At 42.2% G+C, this 15,350-nt stretch overlaps 1 protein-coding gene across 2 annotated transcripts in view; it reads left to right on the top strand.

Moving 5' to 3' along the window:
- The window catches only part of ARHGAP26 (Rho GTPase activating protein 26), a 413,878-nt gene that overhangs the window by 210,013 nt on the left and 188,515 nt on the right, over nt 1-15,350 (top strand). For both annotated transcript variants that reach the window (XM_040622289.1, XM_040622290.1), the window contains exon 12: nt 7,860-7,896. In XM_040622289.1, coding sequence (XP_040478223.1) covers nt 7,860-7,896 — 37 coding nt within the window. The remainder of the gene's footprint in view (nt 1-7,859; nt 7,897-15,350) is intronic.

Below are 15,350 nucleotides of genomic sequence, written 5' to 3'. Positions count from 1 at the left end.
GGCGCGGGGGAGAGGAACACAGAAAGACATTTTCTGTTTAAAATTACAATTTTTGTCTGGCAATTGGGGAGGTAGAAGCATCATGCTGATGGGCTAGTGTGTTCATACCCACTTTTTAATGTTACGTCAGTGTGAAGCCAGGAAATGTTAAAGCCAGAAGACTCCTCGCACTGTGATCTGACCACATCCTACATACGTGTCAGCTCATATGCCATCTACTTAATGTTGTGCATTTGCTATCAAGTGAGCTTGTGTTTTTTTTTCTGTTGCCCTTAAAATTTTCCTGAAATACTCTTCTTACTTGGACATTACTTAGGTTGCATTTTTCCTCTTTTGCGTCCAGGTTTGTTTATATTGGCTGTGACTCTGATCTTGGCTGAAAGCTAGGGAAGTTGCTTATAGGGGTTTTCAGGATTTCTGAATATGAAATGCAAGGAAATTGCATAATGTTGCAGCGTTTCCTCTTCTTGTTGCTCGCTTGTTACCCAAAATACAGTAGTTCCTTCTAGAAGCTTGAAGGAATTTGGCAGGTCTTACCCTCTGATGGTGTATTGTCGGTCTAGAGAGTCAGTGTTATCCTGATTTGAGGTTGAATTTTTCTTGAGGTCAAACACCAAAGCTTCCCGAATTATAACTATGGCAACAGTGTTTATATAACAGGCAGATCACAGTGCTGTGGAGGAGCAGGAGCACTCTCAACACTCAGTGGTGGTAACTCCAGAAACACTGCACTCAGGCTTAGTTCACCAGGACCAGAAACAAGCTAAAATAGTTGGCCTACTCCTTGACTGCATATCTGGGTGTGTCCGACCACCTACCTGCTCCAGGAGGACCGGTTTCACCTTGTCCCTTAAAATTCTATCGTCTTAAATTGGAATTTCTCACAGGAAGTGCATTAAGTGTCAGCGACACTCAGAATGTGAAAGCGTCACTCTAAGGATAATTTCCTCATCAACGTCCTTAGGGCCCACTTCCGACCTACTAAGAATGACTGAAGGAAGTTTCATCCTTTGTCTTATGCTCCTTTGTCCTTCAATCAGGAGTGACTTCTTAGACGCTAACCACATATGCCCAGCATTGTGTTACATGCCAGGCAGACCCCCTAGAAATGTAAGACAGAACTGGTCATAAGGGATTTATTTGGAAATTAGTAATAATGGAAAATAGGAAATTGTATTTTGAAGTATTAAACTGCGTAGAACAGACTGTCAGAGCAATGAGAGGCCAAAGCAATAGGGGGGGCTACAGCCATGAAATCAGTTAGAACATCTTTGTGGAGGTAGCAGAAAGGGAAATAGCATTTTTGAGTACTTGCAGGAGCTGTGAGGCTATTTTAGTTCTCCCAAGACCCCCTTGAGGTATTATTGCTTAGCTCTACTTTATAATAAGAAAATACACTCAGGGGGCACCTGGGTGGCTCAGGTCATGATCTCAGGGTTGTGAGATTGAGCCTCACGTCGGGCTCTGCACTCAGCCGGGAGTCTGCTGGAGATTCTCTGCCTTTCTCTCTCCCTCTGCCCCTCCCCCTGCTCTCTCTCTCTCAAATAAGTAAATAAAAACAAAATCTTAACAAAAAAAGAAAACATACTCAGAAATGTTAAATTGCCATGTAAAGGCACATAGCTAAAATGTGGTAGAACAAGGCTTTAACTCCAACTCTCTGGGGCCACAGCACTCCCTGTCTATCACCCTGCTTCACCTGATGCTGGGCCATTTCCCCCATCCTGGAATCCCCTGACAGCTTGTACAGGTGAGAAGATAGGATCACAATAATTAAACCTCAAATGAACTGCATTTGTCAGCCCGGAAATGCCCAGGGCCACCTTCTAGATGAAATGGAGCTTAGTCTTATATGTCAGAATGACATTTGGCCAGTTTCCCTGCTTTTGTGGACTCTTAACTGTCAGTTATTTGTATCCTTCTGAAATCTGCCATCCTAGGACTCCACCCTGACCTTCATCTCTGTTCAGAATAGTGAGTCTTGCCATTCTTCCATATGATAGTGCTTTGAGTATTTGAAGACTAGTATTGTGATCTCTTGATGGCTTTTCTTCAGTGCAAAGAGCAGAGCCAGCAAGACTAGGTAGAAGGCCAATGCCAGGGTGCCAACAAGTGGTCCAAACCTGGCTGAGGGCAGTAGAAGAAGAAATGGGGATGAGGAATAGATTTAAGGAATACGATAGTGATAGACTTGATAAACTGGTTGTGGTGACTCCACAAAGAGAATGAGGATGGTGTGCATGTGGAACGTGGGTGCTAAGAGTGTAGAAGTAGCAGGTGTCTAGAGCGCTTTGTTTTCCCCCAGTATGACTGAGGAATTATGCAAGAAGTAAGCCCTTTATACCCTTAGGTACAAAGCAGCCGGAAATGCGTGAACAAATGGGAAGGAAAGCATATTTTCCCATCATCATTGTCATAATCATGTTGAATAGCAAGTAGTTTGTATTCACTGGTATGCCGGTGTGTTGGTATCCAACAAGGCTTGAGCGGTCAACAGATTCTCTCTCCAGTTGACTTCAGGAGCACAGCCACTTGGTCACTCTTTACAGGGCCATTTTCCAAGAGACTGCCTGCACCTGAGGTGGCTCTTCTGTATAGGGGAGGGGGAGACTCAGTACCATGAGGTATAGTAACCCTTTCCTTGGTTCGCATTTCACAACTTCCTGGTGACCCCAGAGCCTCTGAAACTATTAGCAACAATTTATTGACAACCTGTTGGGTGTCAAACTGACACTGAGCAGAGAAAATAAATGGTCTGTGAGGGATTTTGACAGCCTTGAGTTAAGCCAAGTAATTGAAATCTGCTTTATATTGCCTCATAATAAGGCCTGAATTGTACCTTTTCATTCTTCTCTAATGGAGAGATTCCTGGAGCATTCCAGCTATTTGGAGGAACGACATACAGTCACTCAGCAATGATAGATCTGGCTTACCTTTTCTCTCTGGTCAGGGCGTTGTCCTCATCAACTCCAACATGGGGATTTACAAAGAAAAAAAAAATTCAGTGTCTCCTTTATTCTTCTTCTCAAAAACTATTCATCCAGTCAATACTTATTGAGTGGCCTGCTATATTCTAGTCACCGAGCCCTCTTTATGAGAAATTCTGGAGGGTGCAAGAGCAAGGTTTTCACATTTGTTCAGGAATAAGTCATCAGAAAGAGCCATCAGAACATTATTGACTGGCTTCACTTTCAAGAGACTCTACCTCCCTAAGCCAGCAAATGCGATACTGGTAGTGGTGGAAGGGGGGGCGAGCCGAAGGGAGTGTTGCTAGGTGAGAAACAGAAAAGCAGCAGCAGCCATTTTACTTCCCTTCTCTCCAGCGCATCAGGCTGTGATGATGAGAGGCACACTTCGAATGGAAGGAGGAGGAGGAGCCCATACCTGGCTCCAGAGCTCTGGCCCCTAGAGTTGAAACACATCTTTCTTTATCTCATGGTGTTCAAACTGGTTTTCTCTCTCCAAGCTTAAGATTCAAACAGTTCCTTCTCAAAGCTTTTCCAAGTGTAGCTTGTTGCCCACTGTGACAAGAGGGTCTCCCCTTGATCTAAAAATGCATGTCCACTACTGAGTGGCATTCCACAGACCAAGGTTGTCTTACTAGTAACTTCTCAGGAGTGTCACTTGAAGTTTCTAAATTTAGCCTGTTAATAGAGTTTGACAAGTATTGGAATGTAGTACTCTACTAAGAAGTCTGTCTGCCACATAGTCCTTGGCAATGCTGGCCAGTCCCCTGTGTGTGTGCTCAGAGTTTCAGGGAAGGATGTTTTTTGGGCATCCTGAAGTGTCTCAAGCTGGTTGTGGTTTTCAATTACTGCTATGCTTGTATTAATTGGAACTTTGTGGAATTACTGTTATGTTTAAATTGGGTGGAAATTTTGTTCTTACATAATGGTTGCGTTGTTGCCACTTTAATTACTGCTTAGCTTCTTTTGAGTTCTTTGTTAATTGCCAAGAGTTTTGTTCCCCCCCCCCCCGCTAGGAAGTGGGACTGAGTGGGGAAGTTGCATGAAGTTGTGGTTGAGCACGGCTGGTCTAGAGCACTCTGCCACTTGTTGGCTTTGTAATCTTTGGAAAGTTATTTAACCTCCCTAGTGCTGTGAAGCAGAGGCAGTGCTAGTACCCTATAGGCTTCCGGATGAAATAAAATAATTCATCTCAGTGCTTAGTATGGTGCGTGGCACATAATTGGTGAAAAAGTGGTTGGTGGTAGGTGGTTACTTTTGTTTTTGACTGCTGTTCTAAAAGAAATTGAGAACCCATTGCTCTGTAAGTTGGCTTTGGATGGTTCTTTCTCTTCCTTGCCCTTAGTCCCCTAATTAGTTTCAGTTGGTTAAATTAAAATGCTAATGAGCCCATTGTTACTGGATCCGTCAAACTACATTCCCATCCTTAGCCTTTTATTCCAGAGGGGATAAGGGTGAAGAGAATTAACAAGGAGGATGAAAATGGTGGTGGTGAAATTTCATCTTTATGGAACTCTAAGTGGGACATGGAATCGGTATTCTCTGCTTTGTGTTAAATGTTTTATATCTATTATCTCATTTAATTTTCACAACACCCCTAAGAGGTAGGGAATGTTAATATCCTCATTTTACAGGTGGCGTGATTAAGGTTTGGAGATGGTAAGTGAGGGGAGTAAGCATATTAACTGAATGAGTCTTCATAGGAGCCGTAATTCAGGGACTGTTTAGTGACTCGTGTCCCCTTGAATTAATCCAGGACAGTTATGTTCTATCCTTTCAAGACAAAGCTCTTGAGAAGCTTACTTGAAAGCTTGTAAACCTGAGATAATTCTCCTGATCAGTCATAAGACAGAAGCCATGGCCAAAGAGATCTCTTATTTCAGAAAGTTGTCCTCGCCTCTGTACTTCAGTATTACACTAGTGGGCAACCATGAGTGCTGTAGAAGATTTCCCCTAAAACTAATATAACAATGCATGTTAGTTATATTTGAATAATAATTAAAAAAAAGATTTCCCCAGAAGAGACTGACCATTTTTCAAGGGTGAATTGCATGCCCTTGGCTTCGGCCAGTATGGGAGGTACTTATGAACCTATAGACTACTGGTTTTGCCCGGTAGTAGTGCGCATTTCCTACTGCTTGGAAAGTAAAAGAGTATTGTAACCTCCCTGTAGAGGCAAGATAGAATAAGAAGCTTCTCACTGGCTCTCTGTTCTTGGACAAACTGTGTAACCTCTCTGGGCCTCAGGTTTCACATCTGCGAAATGGGAACAATGCTAGTACTTAGACCATAAGGTGGTTAAAAGGATTCAGTGATGTGTGTGCTACTTGTTAAGTTAAACAAAGCCATTCCCACTTAGTGCTATTACTGTGCTGCCATCTGGCCTTTGTGGTGGTGAGGCTGCTCGCCCACCCTGGGCCTTCCTTGTTGGGCCATGTAGTCACACAGTTCTGGCGGGCATGGTTTGTTAGCTTTATTTCAGAACTCATTCTCTTTGGCTTATTTACCAAACTAGACAGAGATGAATGGCCTGGTCTCAGAATATCGGGCAGCACATGTTTCTGGCACCTTTGGCTCATTGATCACGCCTCTCCAACTTGGCGAAAGCTTGGGTGTTGCAGGCAAGGGCTTCCTGAGACCCAGGAAACCTTGAAAGAAAGTACTTTGGTGCAAATTCTCCTCTTAGTAAAGGAGAGCTAAAAGTCTTGCATTTTGTTTTTCTTTCTGGATTTTGCCATTTTTAATAGGAGCAAGCTTCTCTGAGAATGTTTTAATTTAATAGAATGAATTGATCAGGGACGCTGGAAAAAAAAAAAAAAAAACTTGACAAAGTAGGGTCTCTTCCCTTGCCCGTGTCTTACCCAGCTTTCCAAGGTTAGTGAACACCATTCACCATGAGTTGCTGGTCCTAGCTGTTATGAGGCTACCTGTTTCACTCACAGGTCACAGCATCCTGCAGGATCACATTGCTGCCCCTCTGCCTCCCTTCTCTACTATGCACTGATTGCCACTGGCACTGGTCTTCCTCCCTCCAAAAGGCTGTGTGTCAGGATCACAGTCTTTTGACCTGTCATCTCTAGAACTTTTAAGCATAAAAACTTATGGCTTTGCCTCAAGTACAGAAACCCTTTAATCCTCATCCTCCTGACTTCTAAATAGTGGCTGTGCCTCTTTAGTCTTCTTTAGGAAATCAATAATAATGAAATGGAGTGATTTGTCTTACTTAGAATTTGGTTATTCAAAACCTTCTTGGCCAACTCCTTCAATTTACAGATGAGGCAGTAAAAGCTCAGACTGGGTGAGAGCCTTACCCAATGACACAAGGCAACTGAGGGGCCAAATTGGAAAGCTCTTGACCAGCCATTCCCACCCACACTTGTTAGCAGGTAGAAATCCCTTGTAGGATTTCATGACTCTCTTTTTAGAGTTGCTTGGCTCACTGCCTCTAGGGGTTTAAATAAGTGGTTCCTTGGCCAAGAGTAGCCATCAGAATCACTTGGAATAAATAGATACATACTTCTGATGGCCAGCTTTATCCTATGCCTTTTCACAGATATAGATATAGACTCATAATCATCAAAGAAAGATTTGGAAAACTATGTGGTTTTTTTCCCCTTAAAGCAGAGGGTTTATCTTACTTACTAATGTCACCATATCAGGGATTGACAAACTGCTCTACAGACCAAATCAGCATACCACCTGCTTTTTGTATAACCTGTGAGCTCAACATGGCATTTATAGATGAACATTTGCAATTGATTTGATAGGAAATACTAACTTTGAACCCTAATTAAGCCAAATGTTAACCTCCTTATGTAAAACCAACAAACAAATAAAACCCCATTCTTTTGATTGGTGAATCTGCATTTCAAAAACTTATGCTCCTTGGAAGAGAGATTCCAGATGATTCTGATGGCCACTCTTGGTTGAGAACCACTTACTTAACCTCTAGAGGAACCGAGCCAAGCATCTCTGAAAAGAGACGCTTGGAACTCTAAAAGGGATTTTTACCTGTGAGGAATATTATACCTGTATTTCAAAAAATTGCTGTGTTTTAAATTTTGTCAACCAAAAATTTGGGCAAATTCATTTTCTCTCTTGTTAAACAAGTATCTACGTAATATTGATTTTGCTTCTTGGCCCACAAAGCCTAAAATATTTACTGCTTGGCTCTTCACAGAAGAAGGTTGCTGACTCTTGCAGTATGTCATTGTGTGTTTTATATTGGGGTATTTTCTCTTTTTTCTCTATTGGAGCACTTTCCCTTTTATGATTTCTGTAAATAAGGGGTTTACATTGTACAAGTAACATATTTTCCTTACAACTTTAAAATTTCAAAACCATATAAGGTAGAATGTGATGGTTCCATTCCCCAGTGTTAACCCTTAACAGTTTATAACGTATCTTTGTCCTGACTCTGCCATTTACTAGCTGTGAGACATTAGCTAACCTAAGTCTCACATTCTCCATCTGGAATACAGCGATGAGTTCCTACTCAGTAGAATTGGTGTGTAGATAATTTGAGATCATTCATGTGAATTGCTCAGCGCGTTGCTTGGTGCACAGTAAGTGCTTAATGATTGTAACTGTTTAAAACTTTTCTTCTTTTTAATTTAAATATACACATAAGGGTTTTTTGTTTTTTTTTTTTTTTGAAGAGTATCTTTTTTTACAGTAAAGTTCCACAGGTTATTCTGATGTATACACACTTGGGAATACCTGAAGTAAATACTGGGAAGTAGATGATTTTAGAGAAGATTCATGTTTGGGGTCAGAAATTGCCTTCCGTTGTATAGGATAAATTAAGGAAAGGGGGGAGGTAATGACTTTATTCAGTGAGCCTGGAGGGTGGTATAAAATTCACACAAGTAAATGTTTATTTCTGTTTTCCAGGTCTACAGTTCGAACAAAGACAGTCAGAGCGAAGGGAGTAAGTATGTCCCTTGGATAATTTTCTACAGCTGGGGTTGGGATTAAGCTTTCAAAGTTGCTCCTCTGGGGAAGAACCATCAGGGGGTGCTGTGGGCATATTGGGTCTGCCCCATTTCCCTGGTGTAGTCAGTTGCTTCCATCCTGACTACCATGTCAGTGGCTCCAGGACATTTCAGTGAGCCTGACTGGCAAGGCTGTGATGACACCTTGTATTATATAACCCTTCACACTTGACAAAGCATTTTCATATATATTATCTCAGTTAACCCTAGGTCTTGAGAATGTAGCTTCAGTAACCACTTAAAAGCCACTTAATCGAGTACCACGCAGCTTCCCAAGAAGCTTGTCCTAGGGGAAAGCCAGAACACAGTCTTGTTCAAAGGACTGGATAGGCAACAACTATCTTAGTGATCGCTTAGTAACTGTGTGTTCTTTGTTACCTTTTTGGAGAGGAAAGAGCAGAGATGGTGAACTCTGTAATAATATTCCTCTTTGATGAGAATGACTCTGGGCAGCCTCTGTAGAATATACAGCACATTTCCTGCTAGCTCTGAGCACTCTGGTTAATCATAATTTCCAAGGGCACCTGTAACCTTGTAAAGACGATGGGATTAAAATGAAAAGCTACTGCTAGTGTCAGGGCTGATGATGTCCTTGGTGCATAGGAGTATGAACCAATTCCTTCCAGGTTGCTTACAAGAGTGCAGAGGAAATCCTGTCCCTTTGCCTCGGATTTGCTTTGTAAAATCCACTTGGAGAAACATTCAATGGGCCGTATCATGAATACCAGTGATGTAAAAAAAAAATCAGTAAAACAGCGCTTCTCCATGTGGACAAAAGGATGAGGTATTTTTGTGTGTGTTTAATCCATTAAAGGACAGAGATTTTCCTTTCATTCTTTCCAAAATACAGATTTTGACCAGGGGTTTTATATAAAATATTAAGTAATTTGGAATGCTTGCTATTGGTAGGTTAAGAGGCCTTTAGAAGAGGGAAAAAGTTTTTTTTTTTCTTTTCCCTTCAAGAATTGAATAAGGAAAATTTTTTTCAAGTAAACATTCAAGGAAACAAGTGCTCCCCCCACCCCCCTGTATCCTCAGGTGGGATTGTTTTAGTGTATCTGAAATCAAGTCTGGCTAACTTATTCTAAAATAACAAGAGCAAAAACCACAGTAATAAAAATGAAGGACTAAAGGGGCGCCTGGGTAGCGCAGTCGTTAAGCGTCTGCCTTCGGCTCAGGGCGTGATCCCGGCGTTATAGGATCGAGCCCCACATCAGGCTCCTCCGCTGGGAGCCTGCTTCTTCCTCTCCCACTCCCCTGCTGTGTTCCCTCTCTCGCTGGCTGTCTGTCACATAAATAAATAAAATCTTTAAAAAAAAAAAAAAAATGAAGGACTATGGAAGGCTGTCAAGTAACTCACTGTAAGGTAGGAAGAGCTGAAGAGCCAGGCTTGAAAGCACACCAGCTCTGAAGTCCCAGGAACCAATAAGAAAGGGTCTTCTGAATAATATTTGCAGGATGATAAAGCTCTAAACTGTTTTTTAGTACTTGCCTCACTTTTCTGAAGATTCAGATTCCCAGGAATATAACAACAGGTTGGGCTGGCTTAGGCCGACGCAGGGGAAAACAACACACTGTTCCTGACGGTTTTAAGAGTATTGCATAAAATGGGAGCAGTGTAGTTTTCCAGTGGGAAATCAGGGAACCCACAAGAACAAGAGAGGATAGATGGCCAAGCAGGTTTAAATAACATGTCCATGCCATGCTCTAGCCTGGAACACATTATTCTATAATGAAGGACCCAAGAACTCTGGGGGATGACATTCATATGAGTGACTACCAACTAGAAGATTGCTTGTGACTTGTGATAAACCTTCTCCTCTCTGCTTAAGTGCCAATAGATTTTAAAGATGACCCTGATTCTCTGGGCGGGCATGCCATCTGAATCTGATCATACCATTCTGTAGGGCCTTTGGGGAATATGTATTGGAAGCCAATATCCTTTGACCCAGCAATTTGTCCTAAAGAAATAGGCCAGAGTACAAAAATGTTTGTGCAACAAAGAAGTGCACTGGAGCATTGGTGATAATAACAGAGGGAAACAATTAGATGTGCAATAGGAAGTTAATTAAAAATATCAAGGTATGGGGCACCTGGTGGTCAGTCGGTTGAGTGCCTGACTCTTGGTGTTGGCCCAGGTCATGATCTCAGGGTCCTGGGATTGAGACCTGTGTTGGTCTCTGCGCTCCATGCAGAGTCTGCTTGAGATTCTCTCTCTCCTTCTGCTCCTCCCTGCTTGCATTCTCTCTCTCAAATAAATAAAATCTTAAAACATATCAAGGTACTGTGTAGTCTTTAAAAAGAACAAGGGCGATCTCGGTACATTTGTGGAAATGATGCCCACAGTATATTGTTTTTGTTGTTGTTTTTGGGTTTGTTGTTGTTGTTGTTTTGTTTTAATTAGAGAAAAAGAGAGCACAAGCAGGGGGAGCTGCAGAGGGAGAGGGAAAAGCAGGCTCCCCGCTGAGCAGGGAGGCTGATGCAGGGCTCCATCCCAGGACCCTGAGATCATGACCTGAGCTGGAGGCAGACGTTTAACCGACAGAGCCACCCAGGCGCCCCTTACAGTGTATTGTTAATTGAGGTTTAAAAAAATCAGGTTACAGAGCAATGTTCTTAGTAAAATATTTGACTTCTCTAGGTATATTGATAGACAAAAGTCTGGAAAAACCTTGATCATGAAATTGTAATGTGGATGGAGTGTGGATTATTGGGAGGGACTCACCTTCTGTTTTAAATACTTCTCCATGCTTTGCTTTGTCTGCAGTGAGTATATATTTAAAAATCATTGCTGTTAATAGATAACATTTATTCACCACTTACTATGTTTAAGGATGTTTTATGCATATGAGCTTAATTCATACTTGAAACACTGTATGAGATAGGTACTTTTGATCTACTTTGTGTATTAGGAAATTGAGGTTAGTAAACTGAGGCGGTACAATTTAATCTGAATTCTAGCTCTAGAAGCTCTACTGTTAACCACAAGGATAGTCTACCTCCTGGAGAAAAGAGCAATACAAAAAGTTCCATTTTGGAGAACACAGACCCTTACAACAGTTTGCTTTTGGCACCCCATTATTCACAGAGCATAGAGAGCTGGCTGCCTGGAGTGTCTAATGATTTTTCAATTGCTTACCCTTTCATTTAGGAAACCGGAGAGAAAAACGATGGGTTAAAACATTGGCCATTTTTCCAGGAGTGGTTTGGATAGAAACAATTTTTTAAAGTATTATTCCAAAAGATATTCTGTTTCCAAGCTGGCAAAACCAGAGTAGGGTTCTGGATTGATCCTTTCTCACCTCCTCTGGCATTGGGACCCCATTTTCACATCATATAATGCCTTAGCTCCCTCTCCCTTCTGACGTGGTTGAACTTTCCATGTCTGTGGAGCGAAATAATTTTCATTTTCCCTCCACACCCGCCCAGTGGGGCTCGTCTGCCACCACAGGTGGCACTGTTGTCCAGGGTCTGATTGTTCTGCAACCGTCTGTTTATACCAGCCTCGAAACTGTTTTTGAGGGAAGTCAGTCTGACAGGAATTTCAGAGTGTGTCACTGCTCTTTTTGCCTTGAATATCCAAATTCTAAATGTCTAGCCTTTTCCTTTCTAGAAAATGTTTTCATGGGCGTTTGAATGCCACCATTTTATTCCAGAGCTGGAGTGTTTTGAAGGGGCAGGTAGGAAAAGGAAATTCCTTTGGGGAAATTTCTGAATTTGTTGCTTTGATCTTGAAGTTCCTCTCAGGGCATACAGTGCCTGTGGGGTTTCAGGCAGGTCCATAAATAATGCCTGTCAGCTGCTGGTATTTTCCGAATGGCCCAGTTGTCAGGGAGAGGATGGCAGCAGATAAATAAACGCAAATTTCTTTGTAGAGCCTTTTTCCTGTCTTCTTTTCTAGTCTCTGAATCTCAGGTGTAGAGGGGTTGAATTAATCATACTACCCAGTTTGTGGCCTGGGTCATCACAGGCCCCTCCCTTCATTGATTGATTGATTAATTTCTTTATTTCTTTGCTTTTAATTCTTTTCCCAGATCCTGTTTCTTGCCTCCTATATAGACCACCATTCTAATGTGTACACTAAAGTGTATTTTTGAGCAATGTTGTGTGTTTTATCTACCATGATGGTATGTCTTGTTCTCTTTCTTTGCTCCCTCAACATTGTGTTGGGAGCCATCCTGATTCCTCTGTCTGCTTCTAGACTGTGGCTTCTGTCCGCTGCACCCTCCATGGTGTATAACATTGTGTATCTATTTCTACAGAGCTACACACTCTATCTCCTCATGCCTCCAGCTCCTCATCACTAACAGCACCACAATGAACATATTCGTACAGCTTGTACATCTCCCTGTGTGAGAATTTCTTTGGAATATACCCATTAGGAGAATTGTTGGCTCATTAAAGGGTGTGAGTATACTTAGTTTGAGAGAGTAGTTCTCTGGCCTGTCCACAGTCCCATCAGCCCTACACAAGGATTTCTTCATTTCTGCCAACTTTTCCTTTACTCAGCGTTCTAATTTTTTTGTCAGTCATATAAATACAATAGCTCATTATTGTTTTGATTTGTATCTGGCTGATAATTAGTATGTTTGAGCATCTCTTCCTATGCCTATTGACTGGGTTTCCCCTTCTTTTGATCGCCTGTTCATGTCCTTTGCTCATGGTTCTCTTTATTTGCCATTTTTTTCTTAATAATTTGTAAAGTTTCTTCTATGTTTTAGATATTCATCCCTTGTTAGCTGTAGACATATTAAGTACATTTTCCCATCTTGTCATCTATTAATATTATGCGTCGTATTCTTACTTGAATGTAAAGCCCTCTTATATATTGAAGCATTTTTTCTTTAAAATTTTCACCTTCTGGTTTGTGATTTTCAAGTTGTGTTTTAAAGAAGGCCTTTCTGACCTACGTCACAAAGATGTGCACCTGCGTTTTGTTTCATTGGCTTCATGATTCTGTCTTCCATGTTGAGGATTTTAATCCAGCTGATACTTACCATCATATGTGGTGTTTCACGAAGATCCAGTTTTTTGGTTTTTTTTTTTTTTTTTAAGATTTTATTTATTTATTTGACAGAGAGAGAGACAGCCAGCGAGAGAGGGAACACAAGCAGGGGGAGCGGGAGAGGAAGAAGCAGGTTCCCAGCAGAGCAGGGAGCCTGATGCAGGGCTCGATCCCAGGACCCCGGGACCACTATGGGCTTCTTACTGGGGATCCTGGGGCCATCAAGGGATTTGCCCTGGGTTTGTTCATAGAATGTTAGGAATATACATCAGTGATACTGAGTTTTCTCTAATTGTCCAAATTCTTGCCTACTAGAGAAGGGGAGGGTGAAGATGTTGGAATACTAGAGAAGAAGGAAGTATGGTTTGTTGTTCCCTAAGCTGCTTTGCTGATCATATGCCAGTGCCAATAATCTAGACCACTGATACCTGTCATGGCTCTGCCCCCTTTCTCATTGCGAAGAACAGGACTCTGCACTGGGCAAGAACCCCTCCTCCTACCCTGCTTTCTGCAGCCTGCTGTGCCACCTCAGTGCATATCCGTCTCCTCCTTCCCCGAGTCCTCTTGCTTGCCCTGCCTTTGACTGCAGCTGTGAGATTTCCTCCCCAGAGGCTCTGTGAGAATGGATTTGTTCTCCTTTGAAATGAGCTCCAGTAGGAATCAGGAGAAGAAGCCAAGAAGTGGCTTCTTTTCCGCCAAGGCTGCTGTTGTCCTATGGTCCCACCTGAGGGATGGTTAGAGAGCTGAGAACTTGTCAGAGAGGAAACTCCAGTCCAGTGCAAGAGAGTGAGGGAAGGGCAGCCTTTTCTAGTGGGAGCCGATCTCTTCCAAGTTGCAAGTTTTAAATAATAAATGTCACTGCCTACTTAGCTCTAAAAAGATTAGCTTGTTTACAGAAATGCTGCCCTCCCACTGCTTCTCCAGCTGTTTGAAGGCTGAAGGCTGACAGACTGAGCCAGACCCTTAGCTCAGTCTCCTAATCTCAATTCCACAGTGCCACTTTCTTTATGTGAATAGTCACTCAAATTCGATAGGTTAATTGGATTATTTCAAAGGTATATGGCCATGTTGCCCCAGACATGCCTTCTTCTGCACTTCACACTCAGCTCAATACTGACTATCTGGCTTTTCAAGAGGACCTTGCAGTTGATGACGGTGCTTCCCTCTCTTGTTCCATGTGTTCCTGTGTTGCTTCTGCTCAAACCTTTCACTTGGTTTCCCAGCAGGAGTCCAGCCTTCCTGTAGCTCTGCATTCAATTAATACCTCTCAAAGTTCTTAAGTGCCCGTGGCCCAGGGCAATGTGAGTGCAGAGTGGAAGTACCCCTACAGGTAGAACACGTGTGTCTGCCTTTAAGGACTACATGGTCTGCTTTTGAGGTTCAGACCGTGAGGAGACGGTAGCCAGATGGCCCATCACGGGTGTGTGTCATTGTCATGCTATCTGCACATGTATCTGCTGTGCAGACAAAATGCCTGGAGCCAGTTGGATGAAGAGTGACCTCAGAATGGGCTTCCATCTCGGCTAGCAAGACTTTAAAAAAAAATGGGAACTTCCTCCCTTTCCTCTTCCTCCAGAAGGAAATCCAGCACTTCCTCTGCTTCCAGATGTCAATCCCTTCTTTCCTTCCAGTTTGTTTTTAATTTGGTACTTTCCCAGGAATCCTTTGTGTTTGTATAATGCTCAAGAGCTCACTCAGGTTGTCATTTACACTGGGGCATGGTGGGGAAGAACCGTGACTGGAGAAAAAACACGAAGTTGGAGTTAGGATTTAGTCGTCTGTAGGGTCTACACCCTGATTCTCCTAAGCAGCTTGAAAAATAGGTATTTTTGCTTATTATAAAAATAATATGAACTTTTTGTAGAATATGAAGGAAATAGAGCCATAGTTTTCAGAAATTCAATAAAAATCATTTCTAATACCACCCCAGAGATAATTCTTTCTTTTCTTTTTTACATGATGTCTTCTGTGGATTTTGTTAGTGTCAACATGTATTTTGATTTACTTGGCATTATACTGAATATACTTTCTGTATCCCACTTTAAATAATTTGCAAACATTGTCCACATCATGAAAATTGTTTATAAATGCCATTTGCAGTGGTTGTTTAATATTCTGTCATAGGATTATACCCAAATTTGTTGAACTGTTTCCTGTCATTGGACTTGGATGTCCTTTGCAGATTTTTGCTGTTGCGAGTAGCATCAGCCTGAGCACGCTTCTGCTTCCGTCTTTGCACATACTTCAGATAATGTCCTGTGGGTAGGTCCCGCCATGTGGATTGAAGAGAGCTGTTTCAGTGCAGGGTACCATGTGAGTGGTGTGGATTAGCACACTGGCTGGCACACTGGCTGTGGAACAGGTCTGTGCTGGACCTCTCTAAGC

The sequence above is a fragment of the Ursus maritimus genome, unplaced genomic scaffold, assembly GCF_017311325.1.
Source record: "Ursus maritimus isolate PB19 unplaced genomic scaffold, ASM1731132v1 scaffold_5, whole genome shotgun sequence".
Taxonomy (NCBI): Eukaryota; Metazoa; Chordata; class Mammalia; order Carnivora; family Ursidae; genus Ursus; species Ursus maritimus.
The sequence above is the reverse complement of the archived record's forward strand: the minus strand, read 5'-3'. Positions and strand labels throughout refer to the sequence as shown.